The sequence below is a fragment of the Papio anubis genome, chromosome 5 (genome assembly GCF_008728515.1).
Source record: "Papio anubis isolate 15944 chromosome 5, Panubis1.0, whole genome shotgun sequence".
NCBI lineage: Eukaryota > Metazoa > Chordata > Mammalia > Primates > Cercopithecidae > Papio > Papio anubis.
In genome coordinates, this window is record NC_044980.1 from 93,413,960 (window position 1) to 93,437,583 (window position 23,624).

The following is a 23,624-nucleotide window of genomic DNA, read 5'->3' on the forward strand; positions in this document are numbered from 1 at the left end:
TTTTCTGTCCTTGCAATAGTTTGCTCAGAATGATGGTTTCCAGCTTCATCAATGTCCCTGAAAAGGACATGAACTCATCACAAGTAAATGCTCTTTAGAAAGGGAGGTCAGGGATCCAAAGGCAGGGAAAAAAGCCTGCTTAAAGCTTGTAATCAAGCTGAGGAAAACTAAGCCCTTCTGGCTTACAGATTAAATGTGTTATTGCAGTTTGACACGAATGAATTCAGAAAATGAGTTTCCAATCTCTCTGGGTTCCTGCATGAGAGAGTTGCTGTACATGTTACACAATCTCTTTTTGTCTACTTACTTTCTTAATAAGCATCCTTGACCGCTCCTCACTAACAGTGAAAAGAGCAAAGCTTCCAGAACGCTCACCTCCTCGCTTTTTACACAAGTGCGCTTGCGCACTGGGCGCTGGGGCTCTGACGTCACCAAGTGCACCCTGCCCCTACCAGTTAGCAACCGAAGGCGTCCTTAGCAGCAGTGGCCGCTGAGATGTACGAACTTCCGGTTCTCCAGGCAGCTGCCACTGCTATAGCCTCTGCCACCTGCCACGACCGGGCCTCTCCCTGGCGTTTGGTCACCTCTTCTTCATTCTCCACCGCGCCCATGGTCCCTCTTGGAGCCAGGGTGGCGGGCGCGGCGGCTTCCGGGTGGTGAGAGCGCGGTCCGGGAACGATGAAGGCCTCGCAGTGCTGCTGCTGTCTCAGCCACCTCTTGGCTTCCGTCCTCCTCCTGCTGCTGCTGCCTGAGCTAAGCGGGCCCCTGGCAGTCCTGCTGCAGGCAGCCGAGGCCGCGCAAGGTCCTGGGCCTCCTGACCCTAGACCACGGACATTGCCGCCGCTGCCACCGGGCCCTACCGCTGCCCAGCAGCCGGGCCGTGGTCTGGCTGAAGCTGCGGGGCCGCAGGGCTCCGAGGGAGGCAATGGAAGCAGCCCTGTGGCCGGGCTTGAGGCGGACGATCACGGAGGGAAGGCCGGGGAAGGCTCAGTGGGTGGCGGCCTTGCTGTGAGCCCCAACCCTGGCGACAAGCCCATGACCCAGCGGGCCCTGACCGTGTTGATGGTGGTGAGCGGCGCGGTGCTGGTGTACTTCGTGGTCAGGACGGTCAGGTGAGGCAAAGCCTCGGTGGGGCACCCCCGTGGGCCTGAGATACGCAGGCCAGTGATCTCCAGCAAGGCTGACTTCTGTGACTCTTTACCCTTCCCCAGCATCAGGGACTCGTGCCTAAGAATATGACATTGACTTTCTTAAAGGCCTGTTACCTTTGGAGCAGTTTAAACCTATAACTAATTGCTGCCTTTTGTTTATAAATTAGTGCCTTACCTCCAAATCTCTTCATCTGACCTATGACCCACGTCAGCCTCAAAGGACACCCTTTCTCTGAAGTGAAAATAATCTTTATTCCCTAGAATTTTGACTACTCTGTCTTGTAATATTTCTACTTTTCTAGTCTACATTTTTGTATACCTAACTGGTCAAAATTGTGCCTATCAGAATTGAAAGACATGATATCTATTTAGTAGGTTTGTGAGTCTTACAAATTATTTGTACAGTGCTGCCACTTAATAGGAAATCAATATATATTTGAGTGGATTAATAGTAATATGGGGGTGCCTTATGGATATTTTATTTTTATAAAATTCAGGAGAAGAAAAGTTCTTCCTTACTATCAGTGTTTCCTAGTATTGGCCTTTAATCTGCCACCTAAGTAATTCACTTATACCTACTTAGTTGAGAATCACCTTCCTGAAGATTTGACATACAGAGCCAAGACCTCACCATTAGAAGCCAGCAAAGACACAAGGTGAGGGAAAGCTGTCTAGCAGTTTCCTTCATTATAACATAAGTGTAGAGGGTAGGTTTGCAGATTGTGTTTATTGTTTTCAAAATTACTTCACGTTTTTCCCATAATTACCCTCTGTATTGTAATTTAACATATTTCTTTAAACTGATTATTTAAAATGAAACTTTCCTTTTAAACAAGTCGTTATTATCATGAGTGGAAAACCAACATCACCATCACTTGACTGGTTAAAAAATAGTGTAAGCCAGTAGTTCTTGACATGTGGGCCAGGGAACCACACAGTTGGGAGTTTCACTAGACCTCTTCAGGGGACCTACAGTATTAAAACTATTTTCAAAATAATACATTCTGTTACGGGCTTATAGGATACAAATAGTTCACTGATATTGTTTCAGATTCCACATTGCAACTAATCTTTAAGACACTGCTTGTCAAGTTTTGGTGTAGTAGTATCATAAAGGAATAACCACTCAAATATAAAAAGGCTATTACAATGTTTCTTTCCATTCCAAATTTATATCTGTGTGAAGATGGAATTACTTTATATGCTTCAACCAAACAACACATTGCAAAGGATTTAATGCAGAAGTAAATATAAAAATCTGTTTCCCATTTTTTGTTTCTATTTTTTATCTACTCCTATCACTTTAAGCCAGATATTAAAGGGAATTGGAAATAAAAATCTAAATGTCATTCTTTTTACTTTTTTTTTTCTTTTTTGAAAAATAGTTGTTTTTCATAAAGGTTATGTTAACCTGTAATGTGTTTACTATTATTTTAAATCAGTTGATACGTATAGGTTTTCTCAAGTTTAATTAATATGTTAAAAGTTGACATGTGTAATTCACATAAATATAAGTTCTTTTGAGTTCCTGAACAATTTTAAGAATGTAAAGAAATCCAAAACCACGGGTGTAAGCAATATTTGAGAACCACAGGTGTAAGCAATATTATTTGAGCTAGATATTGTTGGTTCACAAAGGCCAGCAAATCTGCACTCACACTCTTAAGTGTTAAAAGCATATTGCCACCAAATTGAAACTTTCTTCTTAATGTAAAGAAAGATTAAAAGAATATTGAAACAAATTATTTTCCTCACTATATAACTGTTATTTACTGCTGTCTATATATATTTTCTATAAAAATGCATGGCCCCTTGAGTGTTATATCTCTTATACATGTAAATTATAGAATAATGATAATTTGGGGGGAATATTCCTTGCTTTTTTTTTTCTTTTGCTTCCACCTTTTTAATAATTTTAAATACACATATTTATTACCTTGATTTTCTGTCATTATTGTTGTAAAACTTGGACAGATACAATCTTTCCAATCTGATCCTATTGCATGATTTGGTAACATGATGTGTGTTAACAGCCAAATTCTGAACTATGGCTAATAAAAACTGCATTCTTTAACCAGCATCTAACACATTCATGCAGTCCAAGTCCTACATTTAGTTGGCTGCCTGGCATCCAAAGCTTGAATGATGCTAACAGTGTCTGGGCAGTGTTCAGAACTCACACTTTTTGCTTCCAGATTGTAGTTTTCTTCATTATCTTGGTGAATGCTCATTTTGGCTACCATTTTCAAACTATGTATGACAGTGCACTGAAATTAGTTATTTGTGCCAAGCAAGAAGAATGGGCCAAAATCATTATTTTCTTAACTGATTTGAGGTGATGCAGAAAAATATTTTACTTGTAAAATTTTATTACATCGAACCACATGAGACTTTCAAATAGTTTTGTTAATCTAATTCATTTAGTGAATACGTAGGTAATAATAACTTCCTTTTTGAGTCTGGAAACATTCCAAAGAACAGTCATATTCTCACTGTAGAAATACAAAACATATGTATATTTATATGCAAGGAACACAGTAGGGACAAAGTAGATTTCCTAAAATGAACACTTAATCTCTATGAGAAGAGACTTGTCTGTCTTATTCTCCCCTGTATCCTCAGTGCTGAACATCATGTGCAGTATATGATGGGCACTGAATAAGCAGTTGCCTAATGGATGAGCACTCTTCATGTATTATATTGCTGAACAGGTAGGTGGTAAGGATTTGGAAATTTAAGGATAATTGCTATTTACTGACAGAATAAAGAAATGTGAAGATTTCAATTAATACTTTTATTTTCTTCCTCTCAGTAGGACATTCACAGTAAAATATATAAGGCCAGGGAGCGGGGATATGGGGAAATCACTCTAGATGGTTGTTAGTTTGAGAACGTATGGTAATTATATAAAGCAATTTTTGTCATAACTGAATAATGATTCTTACCTTAAAAGCAGGGAATTTTTCCTTTTTCATGCAGTGAATTATTTCCTTTTTCATGCCATGTCATTGCTGGTTTTTCATTTTTTATTCAATTTGGTATATTGGAAGGCAATCAATGCTTAGAGTTTAATCCTCTACTTTAAAAAAAAAAAAAAAAACTCTATGCTCTTTAGCAAGTCTCTTCCAATTTCAAGAAAATATGGTGCTCATGCGCATATGGTGGAGATGAGCATGAAATTTATTATGTTAGCTTTTCTGTAAGCAGTCAGTATTTATTCAACTGACCAGTACTGTGCACTGGGGACACAGTTTTGAGCAAAACAAACATTTCTGCATCTATAACACTTACATACTAGAGGAACAGAGGGGCATTAACCAAATAATCACATAGATAAGTACATAAAGGATGCTATGAAAGGGCATTAAAATGCAAATCCTATTAACACATAGTATATAGGAAATACAGAATATTAATTTAATTTTAATGCTTACCTAGCCCTATACGCTAAGACACAACATTAGGTTTTTTCGAAGAACCATACTTTGTAACTGAAAGATCATTTTTGAGCTTTTACTTATCATCCTAATAGCTGATAGTTAATAATTGATAATTTATGTGTCAGATATAATGCTACGTACTTTATGTGCAGTTTGAAATTCTTGCAAAAACCTTCAAAGTAGGTAATATCATTCTTAGTGAGGAAATTTAGGCTGAGCAAGGTTAAATAACTTGCCCAAGGGTGCACCGGTAGGACCTGCCCAAACCCAGCTCTGCTGGAACTTACCTAACATGTTCAACCATCATGCTGCTTCCTGTGATCATTTAAAGTAACCAGTTTAAAGCGATATTGCACATAAAGATGGCTAGCTTATTTATGGAGAAAAATAAAGTCAATAGTGTATGCCCAGTGCCTTTCTGTTTAAAATATATGATTTTGTTGGATGTTAAATCTCCAAATTTTACCTTTTTGAAAAGTGAGTTAACATTTATTGATCATCATGTTTGTGCCAAGGTGAAATAATGTCGTTTCCTACCTCAACTCCCTACATTCCTTCCCTCATCCAAAGATTTTCCTGATTTGCTAGACATAGTCAGGGAATGGTAATATTTTAAAGAAACCTCTGTTAATATGGTCACATGTATTTCCACCTTAGTGGAGCAAGTCACTAATGATTTATGTATGTGAGTTTATATTTATATCAACATTTCTCTTTTATCTGGTTACTTAAGAATATGAGTTAAGTTTTCTTTTTCTCCTAGAAGTCCTGTGGTTCCAGCCCTATTTACAAAATTATAAAACATCCATAGAAATCACTTAATTTAAGCAAAACCAGGAGTACTTTTGACTATTTAACCATTTATGTATTTAGTGACTGTCACTAATTCAGTAAATATTATTTACCACCTATTCCATGCCATTACTAAGTTCTGTGATGAGGATTAGTAGTGCACAACGAAAGTCCCTGCCTTCATGAAACTTCCATTATAATTGTTTATATCTCCTTGGAAAGTGGAGTTTTCCTAACGTGTAAATTGTACTGGTTTGCCGTTATTTCTTTAGCTAGGCAGTGTATGTCAAATGTTTTATATATAAAGAAACCCAGAAACTTGGAAATGTATTTAACAATCACAAGTTCTCAAGTAATGAATTTTTTTTTTTTTTTGCAAAGATGAAACTCCCTTCACAGAATGTTTGCTCATACACCTAAAATATTTTGAAGTGTTAAGTTAGTTTGCTATGTAGTAAGGTGCCAAAATACCAAGATGATGACATAACTGATATGTCAGCAGTCAGTGTAAAGTGATAGAATGCTCTGTTTTTAAGTGATACTTGTTATATGTGCAGTTCTGGGAGGTAAAAGTGAAGATATACTAATTTGTTAGGGGTATTGAGGCCAGAGTAATGCTTGCTCATGTAATGCCACACACAGGCATTGATATCTATACCGGGTAAATGTATGAGACTACTTGCCCTGATACTATCCACCATAGACCCTGCCTAGTGATCTCAAGAGCTGAGGGGATCTTTGTCTCACCACGTCAACAGCCATTTGCTTATATGACACCCTGGCTCAGGAGATTTGTAGGACAATGCTGAATGTGAACTATGTGAAGAAGTAGTTTGACAAGTTATCATATGGGCCACCTTTAAACCCACACAAATCTGTTTCTGATAAATTTGAATGACTGATACATCTCTCAAACTGTTCTGAATATTAGGACTTCAAAGATAATAAAGACATCATATTTGTGTTCAAGGAGCTTATCTAGTGAAGGAGTACCGCTGCTTTTTGTGGTAATAAACTAAACTTTTGGGAATATGGCAGCAAGAGATCAAGCTATTTGGAGAAGGCTGCTCTTGAATATCATTCCTATTAGACAAGGTCATCTGAAAAGTCACTTAATAGCATAACAAAAACTATTATATTTGTATAGAAGACTGAAATATTTATCTCTAATCAGCATAAATCTTTTACAAACTTGCCCCGTAACTGAATCTATTTTCAGTTGACCTTTTCTCCTTGGATATATTTCATTTCACTCTTAACTGTGCAGGCAGGGAGAAGTATTGGATGAGAGCTGTAGAAAGGGGTCCATTTAAGAATGGACTATCCAGTCTTGTTTAAATGCCATTAGTGGGGAAAGAGCCAGTACAGAAGGAAATATTGAAGATATGGGAAAGGAAGATACCTCAGAAGAGATGAAGGAGGGAATCTAAATAAAGCTCTTATCATAGGACGGGAGAGAGATTTTCCACTGAAGTGTTCCCATTTCCCTTCCTTTCATTCTTTTATACTTTTTGTGGTCTGGCTTCTAATTCTACCACTCTAGAATTAATCATGCAGAAGATGATTACTAAGCACATTATCTCAGTTTCATGGATATTTCCCCCTCTTTTCTGTAGTACTGAGTGTACTGGTTCTTACTTTGACTTCTGAGACATCTCTTCTGGTTTTCTTCTTACCTCCTTGAGTATTTCATGCCCAGCTTCTTCATGAATTTCTTATTCCATGAACTCTTCTTCCTAATTAGCACTCTTCTACAAGCTAATGTCTGGAGAGCAGGGCCTCTATCTTATTCCTCTTTGGTCCCTAAAGGCCCAGTCTGATTCCTAGAATATAATGAGATGCATTGAATTTTTGTGGAAGAGAATGACTTTCACCTCCCAACTGACAGTGTTTTCTGGGCCGTTTAACTCTTTCTGCTTTCACTGTCCATGTTCCCTGGGTGATCGATCCAAAGTTCATTTCCTTAATGGCCACCTCTAAGCTGTTAATTACTTTCTGAGTTACAGACATGTATAGCCAGCCAACTTCTTACTGGATAGATAATTCAGACTTGTTTTCAAATTTAAGCTTGAAACAATCATTTTTATCCCTGGACAAATCTTGCTGCACTCTGTAAGGTGAATAACACCATCATCTACAGTTTCTCAAACTAGAAACCTGAGTCATCCCATGTCTCTCTTTTGCTTACGATTCACATACAGTCATCCAGTTTCAATTGCTAAATATTTCTTGACTACATTACTGCTTTGTGAGCTCAATTGACCTTACATTAGTTTAGGTTCACATCACTAGATTATTGTGCTGTTGTTTCTAACTTTTCTCCACTTCACCTGTCTCTCTTACAATTTACCTTCCACACTGAACAGATGGTGTTCCCTCTGAGATGTAAATCTGTCATACTATGTGTGTGCTTATAGTCCTTTATGGCCACACTGTCCAATATGGTAGCCACTAGGTACAGGTGGCTATTTAAAAACTTATGTTACCTGGGCACAGTGGCTTATGTTTGTAATCCCAGCACTTTGGGAGGCCAAGGTGGGCGGATCTCTTGAGTCCAGGAGTTTGAGATCAGCTTGGGCAACATAGTGAGACCCTGCCTATACTGTGTGTGTGTGTGTGTGTGTCTGTGTGTGTGTGTATGTATATATAAAATACATTCACACACATATATGTATGGAGATACATGTATATGTGTATATATATGTGTGTGTGTAATATATATGTATATACACATACTGGGTATGGTAGTACAGGCTTGTAAGTTCCAGATGTTTGGGAGGCTGAAGTGGGAGGATCATTCAAGCATAGGGTATCAAGACTGCAGTGTGTCATGGTCACACTACTGCACTCCACCCTTTGTGACAGAGCAAAACCTTGTCTCAAACAAACAAACAAAAGTTAATGAAAAATAAAATGTAAAATTCCAGTCCATTAGATACACTAGCTGCATTTATTTTCTTTCTTTCTTTCTTTCTTTAGAGACAAGATGTGGCTCAGCTCACTGCAAACTCTGCTCCCGAGCTCAAGCCATCCTCCCACCTCAGCCTTCCGAGTAGGTGGGACTACAGGCACATGCCAACACACTCAGCTAATTATTGTATTTTTTTATAGAGATTTGATTTTGCCATGTTGCCCAAGCTGGTCTTGAACTCTTGAGCTCAAGTGATCTGCCAGCCTTGGCCTCCCAAAGTGCTGGGATTACAGGTGTGAGCCACTTTGCCAGCCGACTAGCCACATTTTAAGGGCTAAATAAACGCATGTTGTTAGTGGCAACTGTATTGGAGGAACAATGCAGAATATGTCCATCATTGCAGAAAGTTCTATTGGACAGCACAATTCTATGGCATTTCATGGGATAAATGTTCATACTCTTTAGTTGAGTATTTAATTAGCTCCTTAATCAGGTTCTTTTTTTTTTTTTTCTTTCTGATATGGAGTCTCCCTCTGTCACCCAGGCTGGAGTAGAGTGATGTAATCTTAGCTCACTGCAACCTCCACCTCATGGGTTCAAACTATTCTCCTGCCTCAGCCTCCCCGAGTAGCTGGGACTACCGACCATCATTTTTTATTTTATCTTGTCTTCCAATCTCTAACGAACTATATGTTTATGGAAGTACATTTTTCAAGGAGTGGAATTCTTTGCATTCTTTCTTTCTTCTCTTGTTTAACTCCTGGTTGTCTCTGAAGATGAAATGGAACATGTACTCTACTCGGAAATCTCTGTGATTCCAGACCATTCTGAGAATACCTGTATTATGACATTATTCCCAGTGGACTATAATAGTTGGTTCTGCTGCTGTCTTCTTTTCTACACTGTTTGCTCTTTATGCCTTATTTAGAAAATAGTAAATTTTCACGTGTTTTCTGAATTAATATCAAAAGGAAATAAGAAATAATATATCAGGCTTGATATGATGGCTTATACCTGTAATCCCAGCATTTTGGGATTCTAAGCCAGGAGAACTGCTTGAATCCAGGGGTTGAGACCAGCCTGGGCAATATAGCAAGACTTCTTCTCTACTAACAAGAAAAAAAGGAAAAAAATAGCTAGTTGTGGTAACCTGTGGCCCCAGCTACTCAAGAAACTGAAGTGAATCACTGGAGTCCAGGAAGTCAAGCTCATACCCCTGCATTCATACCCCTGCATCCCAGAAATAGATGAGATCCGAGAGACAGAGAGAGAGATTGAGAGAGAGAGAAGAGGAGGGGAGGGGAAGGCAGAGGAGGGGAAGGAGGAGGAGGAAAATAGGAGAGAGAAAGAAAGAGAAAGGAAAAGAATAGAAAAGAAATACTATATGTGAAATCAAAACATGTAAATGAAGATTAGAAATGTGAGGTAGCTGTGTGAGAGAGGTGTTAACATCAGTCCTACAATAATGTAGTCATTTTAATTCATTTCAATTCCATACTGGAACCTCATGATATGTGGTTGTGTAGAGAAGTCAATTTTTTTAACAGGTGTATATTATTTGCATGTATTTACCCAAGATAATGTGTAGATTATTCACCAATGTATATCTAACATGACTGCAGTCCTAGGGGTATTAGAGTACAACCAGAAAAGCGTTCCTCTGTAATTGATAGAGGTTGAATGTGGGACACAATGGAGAAACTAGATTGAGATGCTTCTGGTGAGTTATTGTAAAGTTTTTCTGAAAACAAAATCAATAGCATTTGAACATTACTATCAACTGGTAGCAATGCTCAGGTGGTATCTACCAATACACTCTACCAGTGTTCCTGGACCCATTGCTACAGCAAACATCTGTTCTAACTAGATGGTCCTTATGCCCTGCCAGTTGTTAAATAGCTAAATATCTTGAGTGTCACCTCTACTCCTACTCTTCAAAGTTCTTGAGTTCTTTTGTCATGATCTCCAATGCCCTTTTTGGTATTTCTCTTCTATATTACTGCATTTGATTTTAATTTTATCTTTGGTGAAGACTACATTTAAAAAATTACTTAGGTTTGATCTTTTCTAAAATATGAGAAATATGATAAATTTTGAAATTGGGTTGAAAGATATGTTGGTAATTTGCATTGTTCAGTATGATATAAAACATATCTATAGAAATACTTAAATCATAAATTGAGAATCTTATGGTAATTGAAGTCACTTTCTTAAGAAATTAGGTTTTCCTTGGCATTTTTGGAGAGATTTTTATTGCTATATTCTTTAATAATCCTTTTATTTTCTGGAAGAAGAAGTTGGTATAGAGTTGAAAATTCGTAGAAAAACATGAAGATGTTGACTGTTGTAAGATTTTGATTGGCATGTAATGTCAATTCTTTCTGTATAGCCAAACTGTATTATGCTTTTGTAATGTAAAAGTGGTAATATATACTATGATTTGATTTTATACTGTAATTTTATGTATTCACCAGTCATCTCAATAGTAAAGCAAAACATCCAAAAGATAAAACTGTCTCTGCGTTTCTGTGCTATTTACATACATATGAGCATATGTGTAATTTTCCATGCATGCCTTTATTCCTCTAGTTAATATAATAGTTTTAGTTTTAACTTTTTTATTACTGAAATCTATAGAACAAACTTCACATTATTAATATATGTTACATGTTAATAAAACATATGACATAATTTTAACCTTGTGTTATCACTTATAGATCTTGTTTAAAGGAACTATTATTTTTCCTGTCATTATGTATACTGTAGATACCTTAAATTTATATAGATGTATACAAAAATCCTTATAAAATTATTTGATAAATGTTATCTTATTTCAGCCTCAACTCTGAGGTGAATAGATAATTTTTCAAATTAGGAAATTGACATGAGAAGCTACGTATTTTAATCAGTATAGTACAAGCTACAGTTGAACAAACAACTTCAATCTAAATGCCATAATACAATAAAATTCTATTTATTCTTTAAGAAAATTCAGCTGCAGATTTGGGCTATCCTCCAAGACAGTTGTCCTCCATGTGGTAACAGCAATTTAGCTGGCTTTAATGTTTGGTCTTGCCATGCCAACATATGTCTTTCACAGTTGTCACAGCTTGGTGAGAGACGCCAGAGAATGCACAGGAGCTTTCAAACGCCTTAACCTAGAAATGGCGCAGTTACATCTGTTCATGTTTTATTAACCAGTCCAAGTCATGAGGCTCCTATGGGAAGTGAGTAGGTACTATGTGTAGGGGGCAGGGGAATGGAGGTCAAGATTTGATGAACACTAATAATATCTGCCATATGAAGTGATAGACCAAAGGTCACATTGCTGGAAGAGTGCCCAAGCTCCTGCAGAACTCAGAGTTTGAACTCTACTTTTGCCATTTCTTCTATATTATTCAGTGAGTTCTTGAAGTAATTGATTGATTATATGTTTACTCTTTCATTGGTATGAATTTGCATCTTAAAAAGTAAAACAAATTTCTATTGAGCCTGGAAATAATACACAGTTAATACTTTTTGCCATTAGCTTGGTCTGCACTATCTCCCTTTGCTATCTTATCTTATTATATGCACTATACCAGATACACATTGATACGCATTGCAAAACTATCTCAATTCTTCAAAAAGTGATGCTGCCATAAACAATCAACGAAATGCATCTACTCTTTAATTACCTGTTTTTATTTTCTTCTCGTTGTCCACTGCTTACTGTGTAGATGTTTTTCTATCCCATGGCTTCTGGCTTCTCTGAGTTTTTGCTTTCTTGTGATCTACTATGACTTGTCATACTCTTTATTCTATATAATGTCATTTTGACTCCTTTAGTCTTTATCACCCATTACAACTGACTCATGTTCATGTGTGCATATATATGTGCATATTTTCTTCCACATTCACTTCCCAAAGTTGATATTCTGATTGGTTTATCTTATCTTTATGAGTTGGGCCACATCATCCGTCATAATCTAGCATAGGGATTGACTGTCCTAGTTTAGAAAGGTGCTCATCCCAGGCTTGTATTAGTTATCAGTGGAAATAAGTGATTTGTCATGGTAGAAAATATGATTAACTATTTCTGCCCATTCATTAAAAAAGTATGAGTGGAGCAGTTTTCCTGAGGTTTAGGGACAGTGGACATGACAGATTCCATGATACCGTGTCTTGTGCATTGTTTTAATAATGTAGATTTCCATATTGTTTTAATGGTGGGATCCTAATATATAAACTAACTAAAAGCAATAATGCACTGATTGGCCACACCTCCACAGAAACCTAGGACACTGAAGAGCCCAGTTTGAAAACAGTCATGTTCTTCAATTTGGGCTGCCAAATCTCTGAGAGAATGTGATGGGAATGATATGATCTACAAGGAGATGGGAAAAGTGTGCTAAGCTGAGAAAACAAGTATAAAATGAAGCTGTGAAAAGTTAGTGAGCTTTTTGGTGGCAATGTTATTTAAGATTGAAAATTGCTGATAAAACATTTGATTGGTTTATTCAAAGTGGAGGGATTGCTGATAGAACCTGCCTGAAAGATTCTTAAAGAGTATCACAAGGAAAGATACATCCAGATGATATACAATAGCAATGTGGCTCAGATAAACTAATATGTTAAGTCTCCTTATCAGTTAGGAGGTTTTTAGCTATAAATAATAAAATATCCAATTAAAAGTGAGTTAAACACAAGGAAATATTTTGTCATTGTCATTTACTTATCATGTATATGAATAGGCCCAGGTTTGGTTCAGTGGCTTTGGGAGATTATTAAGAATTTTGTACTTTTCCACACTTGCCTTTCTATAGGATGTCTACCTCTGCTCTAAATATTATGTTCTCACTCAATAGTATCTTAAGCAAGAAGGGAGGCCTTCTCTATCCTTTTGTTTTGTTTTTTAATCAGGGAGAAAAATCTTTCCTGGAAACCCCACTACCAGAGACACGTCCTTCCATCTCATTTTTCTGAACTGCTTCATCTGCTTACGCCTAGACAATGACTGGCAAAAGGAAAATTATATTTTCATGATTGGTTTGAATCAATTATTATGGCCATTATGTACTCCTTCGGGCTGGGCTCAACTGCTCTGTAAACAAAATCATGGTTCTGTTAAGCCAGAAGAAGAAAGTTGCCTCTAAACAAAGCAGATTCTATTACAGTGATCAAAATTAAGAGAGAGACTCATCAGAACAACAACTAATCAAAACAACATAATTATACTTGTTAATGCAAGTAGCTGCCAAGTTATTATTATTATTTTTACTACATAAGGATGAATTAGAAAATATAGCTTAACTAAAACAATTATCTAGTCTGGTATAATGTGAGATAGTTGTTTTGAAGTTTAGCAGACTGTTTTCACCTAATTTTTTGACCTTCATTAAAATTACTTAGATCCATTAGGAATACATTTTGTCTCAATATTCTAAAACTCAGATTCAGTAGTCAAATTACTTGTGTATGAATCTTAGCTCTACCATTCACTGTCCCGCATTTAATTTTCTCTAATTTCTGCCTTTCTGTGGATGAAATGAAGGCACTTAACCTATAGGATTGTTATGAGGATCAGGTAATATTTATGAGCTGTTTAGCTTAATGCCTGGTGTATGTGCATGCACAGAAAACATCAGCTCTTCTTAATTGCATGTTTTTTCATCTGGAATTCCAATTACAATTTATCTGGGGAGTTTTACTATAATGTTTTTAATACCTCTGTCTCATAAACTATTAATATTATCACTATTTTCATTTTTATACTTTAACTTTATCACTTATGAAATAGAAGCTTTAAATATATAGATATACAAATATTGTTATATATTATAAATATATGTATATTTGTATTATGTATAACTTAAATCTCTGTGTATTTATATATGTATATATATGTGTATGTATCTATGTATATATATCTGTGGTACCTGACTGCTAAAGCTATAATCAGCAAGATGGTAGAACTGACAGGGCTGTAGATAGAGTCAGTGTAAGGGGAATGAAAGGTTGGTCATAGAGCCAGTGAGGGGCTACAAAGGATGAATCTTGGGGGGGTACTGAACTGTAGCTAGGACTTTAAGGTTGATTGGGAAATAAATTCATGCTAAATTTTTAGAAATGGAGGTCAGAAGAATTATCAAGTCTCACATCCTGAGCCTTAGGGCCTAAAAGGGAAGACAAAGTAATCCATGCCAAGACAAAGAGGAGATATGACAAGGAAACTATATGTTACATACTTTCATATGGAATACTTCAAAGCCAAACTATATAACACTGATTTAGGATTTACTTTACCTGGGGGTGTCTGCCAACATGCCCTCAACAGGAGACAAACCTAAGCACAGGAACTGATTGTATGTGCTGAATTACAAGGAGTTGGGAGAGAAAAGGTATCTATCAAGGAAAACAAGGTTACAGTGTCCTGAACATACATGAACATGCTTTTGATTTTTTTGTTGTTGTTGACTTTTGGGTGTTAGCAGTAAACACTTCATTAGAATTCAGCAGTAGCAGGATACCTCGTTGGAGGAACTTTCTAGTTAATGATACACGTGGTCAAGATTGTGGTAGGGACAGAGCTTGATAACTATCAGGCTAATGGAGAGGGGTTTTAAATAATATGAAAAAATGATAAAAGAATTCAAAAGTACAATCTGAAAACTTCAACATGGAGTCACATGCATTTTAATAGCTCCTAAGAGTTTATATCAAGGTCACTAATTATAATGATCCTGAGAGGTTAAAAAAAGACTTTTAAAAATTTTCATTTTCTTCTGTATAGGATGGCAGGAATATCTTTAGCATTGAATATGGTTCCATATAGAATGCTGAGAAATTAAAAGTAGTACAAAAAGCCAGTTTGGCTTTTGAAAGGATAAACTTCAGTTATTTGTAGTATATATGAAGGAAAACTGTGTTTTTAGAATATGGTAAATCTACATACCAAAAGGACAAAAATAAAACTCCTCAGCATAGGATACAAGCTAAATATTAGGGATTCTAGTTGGGTTAGAGTATGACAGTTGCCTGGACCATACCTAAAACATCCTAAATGAAATCTTAGAGCTCCTGATGTGAGTACATGTTTAATGTTTTTAAATATCCTAGTACTTTTTTTTTTTTTTTGTCCTGAGTCAGGAAGCTGTTACCTCCAGAGATTCATATTATGATTTTAAATTTGGCTAGCTCCCTTAGATTTTGTTGTGGTATGTATCTGGAAATGATGTTTTTTCAGGCTTGTTTTATTCCAAGGGTGATAATTTATATATAAAATTTTAGATATCTTTCTTATACAGAGAAAATGGAAGAAATATTGTGCATCTATATATTTTAGTCAATTAATTTATTTAGCAATATTTATCAGGCATCAACTTTATGACAGAAGTTGTGTGCTGTGGCTACTGTGGTGAATAAGAATAGATACAGCTCCTGCTCTCACAAAATCAAATGTCTGGTAGGGATGACGAACAGTTACTTAAATAGGTATACAAGTGAACTGTTCATAAGCACTTTAAAGGACATGTATATAGTTTCAGTGGAAGCCAATAGTAGACATCTGTGACCTAGTTAGGTAGAGCAGAAAAGGGTTTCCTGAGGAAGTTATATTTAAGCTGACAGCTGAAAGATGAGCAGGCATTCACACAACAGTATTGTGGTGGGTGGGAGAAGAGTGTGAGGCCAATGGCAGAGAAAGCACGGCCATCATGAGGGACTGAGAGAAGGCTATGTGGCTGGAGTTCAGAACCTGGAGTGGAATGTGGAGCAAAGAACAAGATGAGGCTAAAGATGAAAACATGGTCCATCTTGTGCTCATCTTTGTAGGCCATATATTATAGACTCATTACTTAATGTTGAGTAATAGGAAACCATTGAAGGTTTTAGAGAATGAAGGGAAGGTTAATGGGTGACCAGAGTAGGTAGAGATAGTGAATTAGGAAGCTATTTTAATCGGCAGAGGAAGAGATGAGAGGACAGCAGTGGTATGGTGAAGCAATATAAATGAATTTAAATTATTTTTAGGAAATACAATCAATAATACCTTGTGATTGTGGCAGCCATGGAGATACACTAATCAGACCTCCATTCAAGAGAACATGCTACAGGAAGCAAAGTTGGTTGACATCCTCCTGCTGTCACAGATTTGGGTCCATCACAGCATTCATGCCAGGACAATAACCCCTAAACTTGTCCCTAGCCGATGACTGAGTGGAGCAGAACCTGGCCATCCTGACTAACAGGGACCTCCACTAATGGGCAACCTTTGCTTACAGACATGCCACTGGCCTGGTGAAGACTCTTCCAGAACTGTACTTCAAGCTACAACTCTTTCTAGCTGGTCGTCCTTCCTTTCTACTCTTTCACAGGTGTCAGAACTCTATTACCCATTGTAAGATCTCTTTATTTTTGCTTTTCTCTCTCTCTCCATCCTTCACAGGCCCTTCCCTAACAATTCTCTTGTATTCTATATTAATTTGTTAGAGCTATTGCAAAAAAGTACAAGTGGGCTGTCTTAACAGAAATGTATTGTCTCACAGTTCTGGAGGCTAGAAATCCAAAATCAAGGTACTGACAGGGCTGGTTCTTTCTGAGATCTGTGAGGGAAGGATCTGTTCTAGGCCTCTCTTGATCTTTTTGATGACATTTTCATGTTCACATGGCGTTCTGCCTGTGTGCGTGTCTGTCTCCAAAATTTCCCTGTTTATAAGGACATCAGTCACATTGGATGAGGGCCTACCTTAATGATCTTATTTTAACTTGATTACCTCTATAAAGACCCTGTTTCTAAATAAGGTCACATTTTGCAGTACCGGGGATTAGGACTTCAACATAAGAATTTTTGGAGGATACATTTCAACCTGTAACATGCAGACACATCCCTTATTAGTATCTGATTCTTGAAGAAGTGGAACTAACAACTGATGGATTGGGTTGTGGAAATGGGGAATAAAGATGAGAATGATCTCAAATTCTTCAAAAGAATTTTTACTATGTGTCATATATTCAATTGGGTTGGACTTCCTGATGAAAAGTATAGACAACTACAATTGTGGTTCTCTAATTTTTATTCATTTATGTTTCAGGGGTAAAGAAAGTTTCACATTTATTCTTGGTCACTAGTTTACTTTTTTCTAAAAATAGTCAAGAAAAAAATTTTGTTTTAGTTATAGATTATTATTTACTGTTTCATCGTTATGTCTAACCACATAAGGGAGTGTGTATATGTGTGTGAATAGTAAATAATATATTCTTCAGGCTAGCTTTGAAAAAAAAAAAAAACAGAAGGGAAAATATCAAATCAGGTAGATACAACAAATTACAGCAAACTTAAATCAGGTGGATATATCAAGCCACAGCAAGTTACACTGATCAGTGTTCTCCCTTTCATAGAGCAATGAAATGAAATGGAATTTTATTCTGTTGTGTTTATTTTATGTGGCATCATATATTTTTACATAAAATTTTATCAAACTTACGTTAGTGATTTAGTTTTATTTTGATACTCTAACTTATATATATGTTATTGGAAGAGAAATAGTTCTTACCAACCTGAGTGTATTGGAACATTAAGGAATCTGCATCTATATTAAGGCAGCTATTTGAATATTAACTTGAATACCTAGAAAGCATCTGACCAGGATCATTTATCTGTGCATACCAGGTGATGAGTGAATATAATTCTATATGAGTAATCATATAGCTTTTTTCTTTTGCCTGTTCAGGCTTCCATACTTTCCTCTGTGCAAATGTGTAAAATCTCTATTTTTATTTTTATTAGAAGCTGGCAAAATTTGTTTCTGCATTTCCAAATGCATTTACTATGTCTAGTAGAAAAGTGTACATATATTTGTCTATATCTACATGTGTGTGTATAATATATGTGTAATTGTCAACACACATGTAGATGAGTTTGGGTGTCATGAGCCTAATGAAGACATTCATTTATAAGAAAAGAACCATGGCTATTAAAATTGCATAAATATTAAAGCTCTCATTTTTATTTTTTTTTTAAATAATACACAATGCATATTAAAAGACAAAGTAGCCTTTTTACTTAAAATTTTGGTGTGTTTTAATGTGTATTTTATTTTATACTTAATGTTTGTTAGTATTTTCAGTAGTATTTGTTGAATCACCCAAGTTATTTGAAAGCTTTATAATTTTTTTTTCTTTTTCTTCGTTGAGATGAATCACCCCATATAGTAATAGAGTGTATGTGTTTTATCATAGTTGATGTTTTTATGTGTCCATGTAGCTGTATGACCACATAATTATCACTCCCTATATCTTTGAACAGAGCAAAGACATTTTTAGAGAAATTACATTTCTGGTTTAAATTTTATTTAATAATATACAGCATTTTTTACTCATTCTTGGATGAGTTAGTACATATACTAAAACAGTAAATTCATTTAGATTAGAACTACATCACCCATTTCTCTGATGCCTAACAATATTCTGTTTTTATATATGAAATAGGTTCTTGTTTCTAAAGAATTTGGATTCATTTTTAGAAGATAGTATTTACATACACGTTTAAATTAAAGGATAGAATAAAGAATAAAATGTCCAAACCAATGCAGCCAAATGTTTAGGCTATACACAGATAGGGAAAATAGTATTATTAGGCAAATTAGTTTGACTGCTTATTGTAAGATTAGGAATCATTAAAGACTTTAAATGTAGAGAAGAACATAAGATGAGCAGAATGTTAAAGTCTTTAAGCCCTACATTCGTATCATTTTTTGTTTGTTTGTTTTAAGACTAGCCAACCTGTCCTGTGACTAACAATGACAGGTTAACATATTAACTGTTTCATATATATGACCTGGGAGAATCTAGTTTATTTCCAAAAATAATTTCACATGACATTAACTTTATTGACTAAAAATGTCAAAATGTTTGGAACCCATATGGTTTCAAAAACTAGCAAAAGACTGACAAAAGGAAAGAGAAATTTTAACTCTCAATATCCTTAACTTATATTTCCAACTAGTTTCACTCACTCTTATGTAATCACTTTTTAAAATCAAACAATTGCATGCAGATATCATTAAATAATATGATTCAAAAGCACAAATAGTCAACTAACTTTCCTCTAGTTTTCTGTCTCTCTCTCTCTCTCTCTTTTTTTTTTTTTTTGAGACAGAGTCTTCACTCTGCTGGCCAGGCTGCAGCGTAGTGGCTTCATCTCAGCTCACTGCAGCCTCTGCCTCCCAAGTTCAAGACATTCTCCTACTTTAGCTTCCCGAGTGGCTGGGATTACAGGTGCACCCCACTATGCTCAGCTAATTTTTGTATTTTTACTAGAGACAGGATTTCACCATGCTGGCCAGGCTGGTCACGAACTCCTGACCTCTGGTAATCCGCCCGCCTTGGCTTCCCAAAGTGTTGGAATTACAGGTGTGAGTCACCATGCCCAGACTGTTTTTCTATTTCTACTTTCTAAAGACAATACATTTATTATTTCTTTTCTTTGTTTGTTTGCCAATTACTTTCATAAGTCTAAATCAGAGGTTAGCAAAATATGGCCCACAGGCCAAATTCCTTCTGCTGATGTTTTGATAAGGCCTAAGAGCTAAGAATGTTTTATCTATCTGTCTATCTATCAATCATCCATCTATATATTTTTAAGGGTGGTAAATAAAACTAAAATTTAAATGAATATGTAGCAGAGTGTGTCCCACAGGGCATACTATCTAATTTTTTACAGAGAAAGTTTACACCTCTGGTCTACATGATGTGTGTGGGTGTGTGGGCACACATACACACACACACACACATACTTGTTAATGTAACAACCTAAACATACTTAATTTCTCACTATGAAAGAAAGAGTACTTTGTATTTCATACTACTTCATTTTTGCTAGTACTAATATTTACTGACCCTTTCATTAGTTACATTTGTAACTTTAAATACTATGCTTAACTCTCTGTTTCCTGTGCCATCACTTTAGACGTGTATATAGACAGCTCTATAGGTAATGACTGGTGGAAATTTTCTTGGTTTGTGTTCACACTTAGTAACATTTTGTAAATTTTAACCCTGAGACCAGGCACTTTACACCCAGAAGCTAATATCATACCTGTTGCTTAGTAAGACTCAAGTATTTGTTGCAGGTAAGTTTGTTTTCCAGGGGCTTCACTGGCATGTTTGAAGAGGCTCATGTTGCTCTTTACAGTTAATGTTATAGCCCAAGTATTTCTTATCCCACTTATGTCAAACAGAGTAAATCAGAGTTTATGTAAACCGATTTTATTTGTGATAACTGACTGAAATATTTTCTATTTTGTTTTCAAACTCCAATGGACACTCTTGTGAAATACATTTTGCTGTGTGTGGAGTTGAAGTTGTTGGTTTGGAGATGACTTAGGCATTCCTTGCAGGGTCATAGTTTTGGTCGCCAAGGTAGAAGTCACTCAGACCCTCAGCAACTAACTGAGGAACATCTTAATTGATACATCACTGTGCTAGAAAGTGGTTATATAGTGGTGAATAAAACAGTCTTGGTTGCTGCCCTCAGAGAACTTACTGGGAGAGACTGATGAATAAACACCACATAAACATATACATCAGCACATAGGAATGCAAATTAAGGTAAATGATTTGAAGGAAAAGAACAAGTTATTTGAGACACAAACTGGAAGTAGGACTCTAAATCTTGAGATTTCATACATACAGCTAATAATAATGAATGTTAAGCACCCTTGAATCTTTTCAATTTCACTAAGCCAGTGGTTCTCAAACTTGAGTATGCATCAAAAGCCTAAGAGATGTTTGTTAAAACACAGGTTTCTGGGCCCCATCTTCAAAGTTTGTCATTCACTAGGTCTGGGCTAGCCATGAAGATCTGCATTTCTTGTAAGTTCCTAGGTGACTGTGATTCTGTTGATCCAGAGAACCACACTGCAAGAACCACTGATCTCAGATAATGGTTTATATCACATTGGAATCACATGTAGAACCTCAAAAAAATACTGATATTTAGTTCTTTTTTGCTGTACATTTTGATTCAGTTAGGGCCTAAACATGGGACTTTAAAAAATACTCCTAGGTAATTCTGGTATGCAGCTAGAGTTGTGGGGTATCAGTTTAGTCTGTGAACATGCATATACATACAGTTTCTGACAGGGACATCTAAACAGTGGTAAGAAAGAAGGAGAACATGGGGAAAAGTCTGGAGCAGGAGGTTTCGCTAAAGAAGTACCTGACCTAAGCCTTTAAAAATTAAGACTTAAAGTACAGTACCTTAACTAAGGCTTAAAAGTTATTTGTCGGCACCATCAGTTGACACGGAGAAGAGAGTATGTCAGACAGAAGAAACAGGCGATGGCACATAAACATGTAGGAGTAGGTTTTGTTTCATAACGTTTAATCCTAGGTGGTAAATTTGTTGCATATCTGAAATGTAACCCTTCTGATATTGAGTGCTTTCTATGTCAGAAACAGAATAATAATTTATTTTATTTTACAAATAAATAGAAACTAAGGATCATCTATGCCATATTAAATAATTTTTATTCATTAATTTGTTCTATTTGATAGGATGAGAAGAAGAAACCGAAAGACTAGGAGATACGGAGTTTTGGACACTAACATAGAAAATATGGAATTGACACCTTTAGAACAAGATGATGAGGATGATGACAACACATTGTTTGATGCCAATCATCCTCGAAGGTAAGTATTCCAATAGTTTAATTCCATGAATCAGGAAGCAAGTCCTTTGAAGAAGTAAAATAGACTTTCATTTAACAGCTTATATTCCAACACAGTTTCTTCAATTCTGTTTACTGAAGTTCTTTTTGCTATCTACCCCGTAGCTCACATTCACATTGTTTTGCTAAAATAGATACAAACAATAGAATACCATCTCAAAATAATTTTTAAAAATTTCTTGTTTTTTAATCTTTTATTTTAAGTTCAGGGGTACAAGTGCAGGGTCGTTACATAGGTAAACTTGTGTCATTTGTTGTACAGATTATTTCATCACCCAGTTATTCCCTAGGACCCATTAATTCCTTCATTCTTGCAATATGTATTAACTTGGGTGGGTGGGTGTGTGTGTGTGTGTGTGTGTGTGTGTGTGTGTGTGTTGTGTGTGTGAGAGAAATACTTAGTAAACTTAGTTTCCTTTTTGTATTTTGAAGATATTTTGTTTTTAGTTGGGTTCTAGTGTTTGCAAATAGTGCTGCCTTGCAGAATTGGGGGACTAATTGTTTATGGTCTGATCATACAGCTGTAACATCTATAATGAGATCTATTCTCACTAAGTGTTAAGACCTTTCCTAAGACATTTAGATAAATAAAATGACATGAGTATAGAATAAATGCCAATGTAAATAGAATGGGAAAAAAGGCAACAAAGATTCAACCTAATAAGGAAAGCCATCTTGGAATCTAGAAGGATTACTGGGTGAAGGAGAATTAGAATGCAGAGTCAGGTACAAATGCAAAGAAAACAAATCTCTTAGGATTACAGAAAAGAAGATGACTCAACAAAAATTGGACTACTAAGTCCTATATATCTGTATCTATAAATCTGTCTATCCATCTATCTATCTAAGCTGTTTATATATGTGCACACACACATTTAAAGGAAGTTTTAGTAATGCTGATAATTTATTCATTTAATGAAAATATGTTCATCAAGTATACATTTTGATAATATTACAGCCTGAGTAGGCAAACATGAACAAAACAATTACATCTGTCCATTAGGAACTCACTTTCAATTAAAGACACACACAAGATGAAAGAAAAGGGACAGAAACGGATATTCCATGCAAATGGTAACCAAAACAAAGCAGGGGTTGCTAAATTTTTATCAGACAAATTAGATTTTAAGTCAAAAACTATCCCTTGAGACAGAAAAAAAAGATCATTACAGAGTAAAAGAGTCAATTCACCAGGAAGATATGACAATTAGTGTGACTCTATCAGAGCACTTAAATTATAAAGCAAATATTGACAGATCTGGAGCAAGAAATTGACAGTCATGAAATAATTTATGGTACTTTAATATCCCACTTACAATAATGAATAGAATATCTAGACAGAAAATCACTAAAGAAACCGCTGACTTAAACAACACTATAGAACAAATGGACCTGACAGACATATACAGAACTTTGCACCCAACAGCAGAAGAATTCACATTCTTCTCAAGTGCTTATGGGATGCACTCTAGGATAAATCATTTTAGGTCACAAAACAAGTCTTAACAACTTTAAGAAGATTGAAATTATTCCAAGTATCTTTTCCAACCTCCATGGAATAGAAATAGAAATCAATAACAGCAGGAAAACAGGAAAAAAATATAAATATGTGGAAACTAAA

General features: G+C 35.9%; 1 protein-coding gene across 1 annotated transcript in view; it reads left to right on the plus strand.

The window, feature by feature from the left end:
• Positions 1–458: 458 nt before the first annotated feature.
• Positions 459–23,624, plus strand: part of FAM174A (family with sequence similarity 174 member A) — a 44,185-nt gene continuing 21,019 nt past the window's right edge. Inside the window, exons 1-2 of the mRNA XM_003899956.4 lie at positions 459–1,112; positions 21,831–21,965. Of these exons, the coding sequence (XP_003900005.1) occupies positions 679–1,112; positions 21,831–21,965 (569 nt within the window). The 5' untranslated portion in view covers positions 459–678. The remainder of the gene's footprint in view (positions 1,113–21,830; positions 21,966–23,624) is intronic.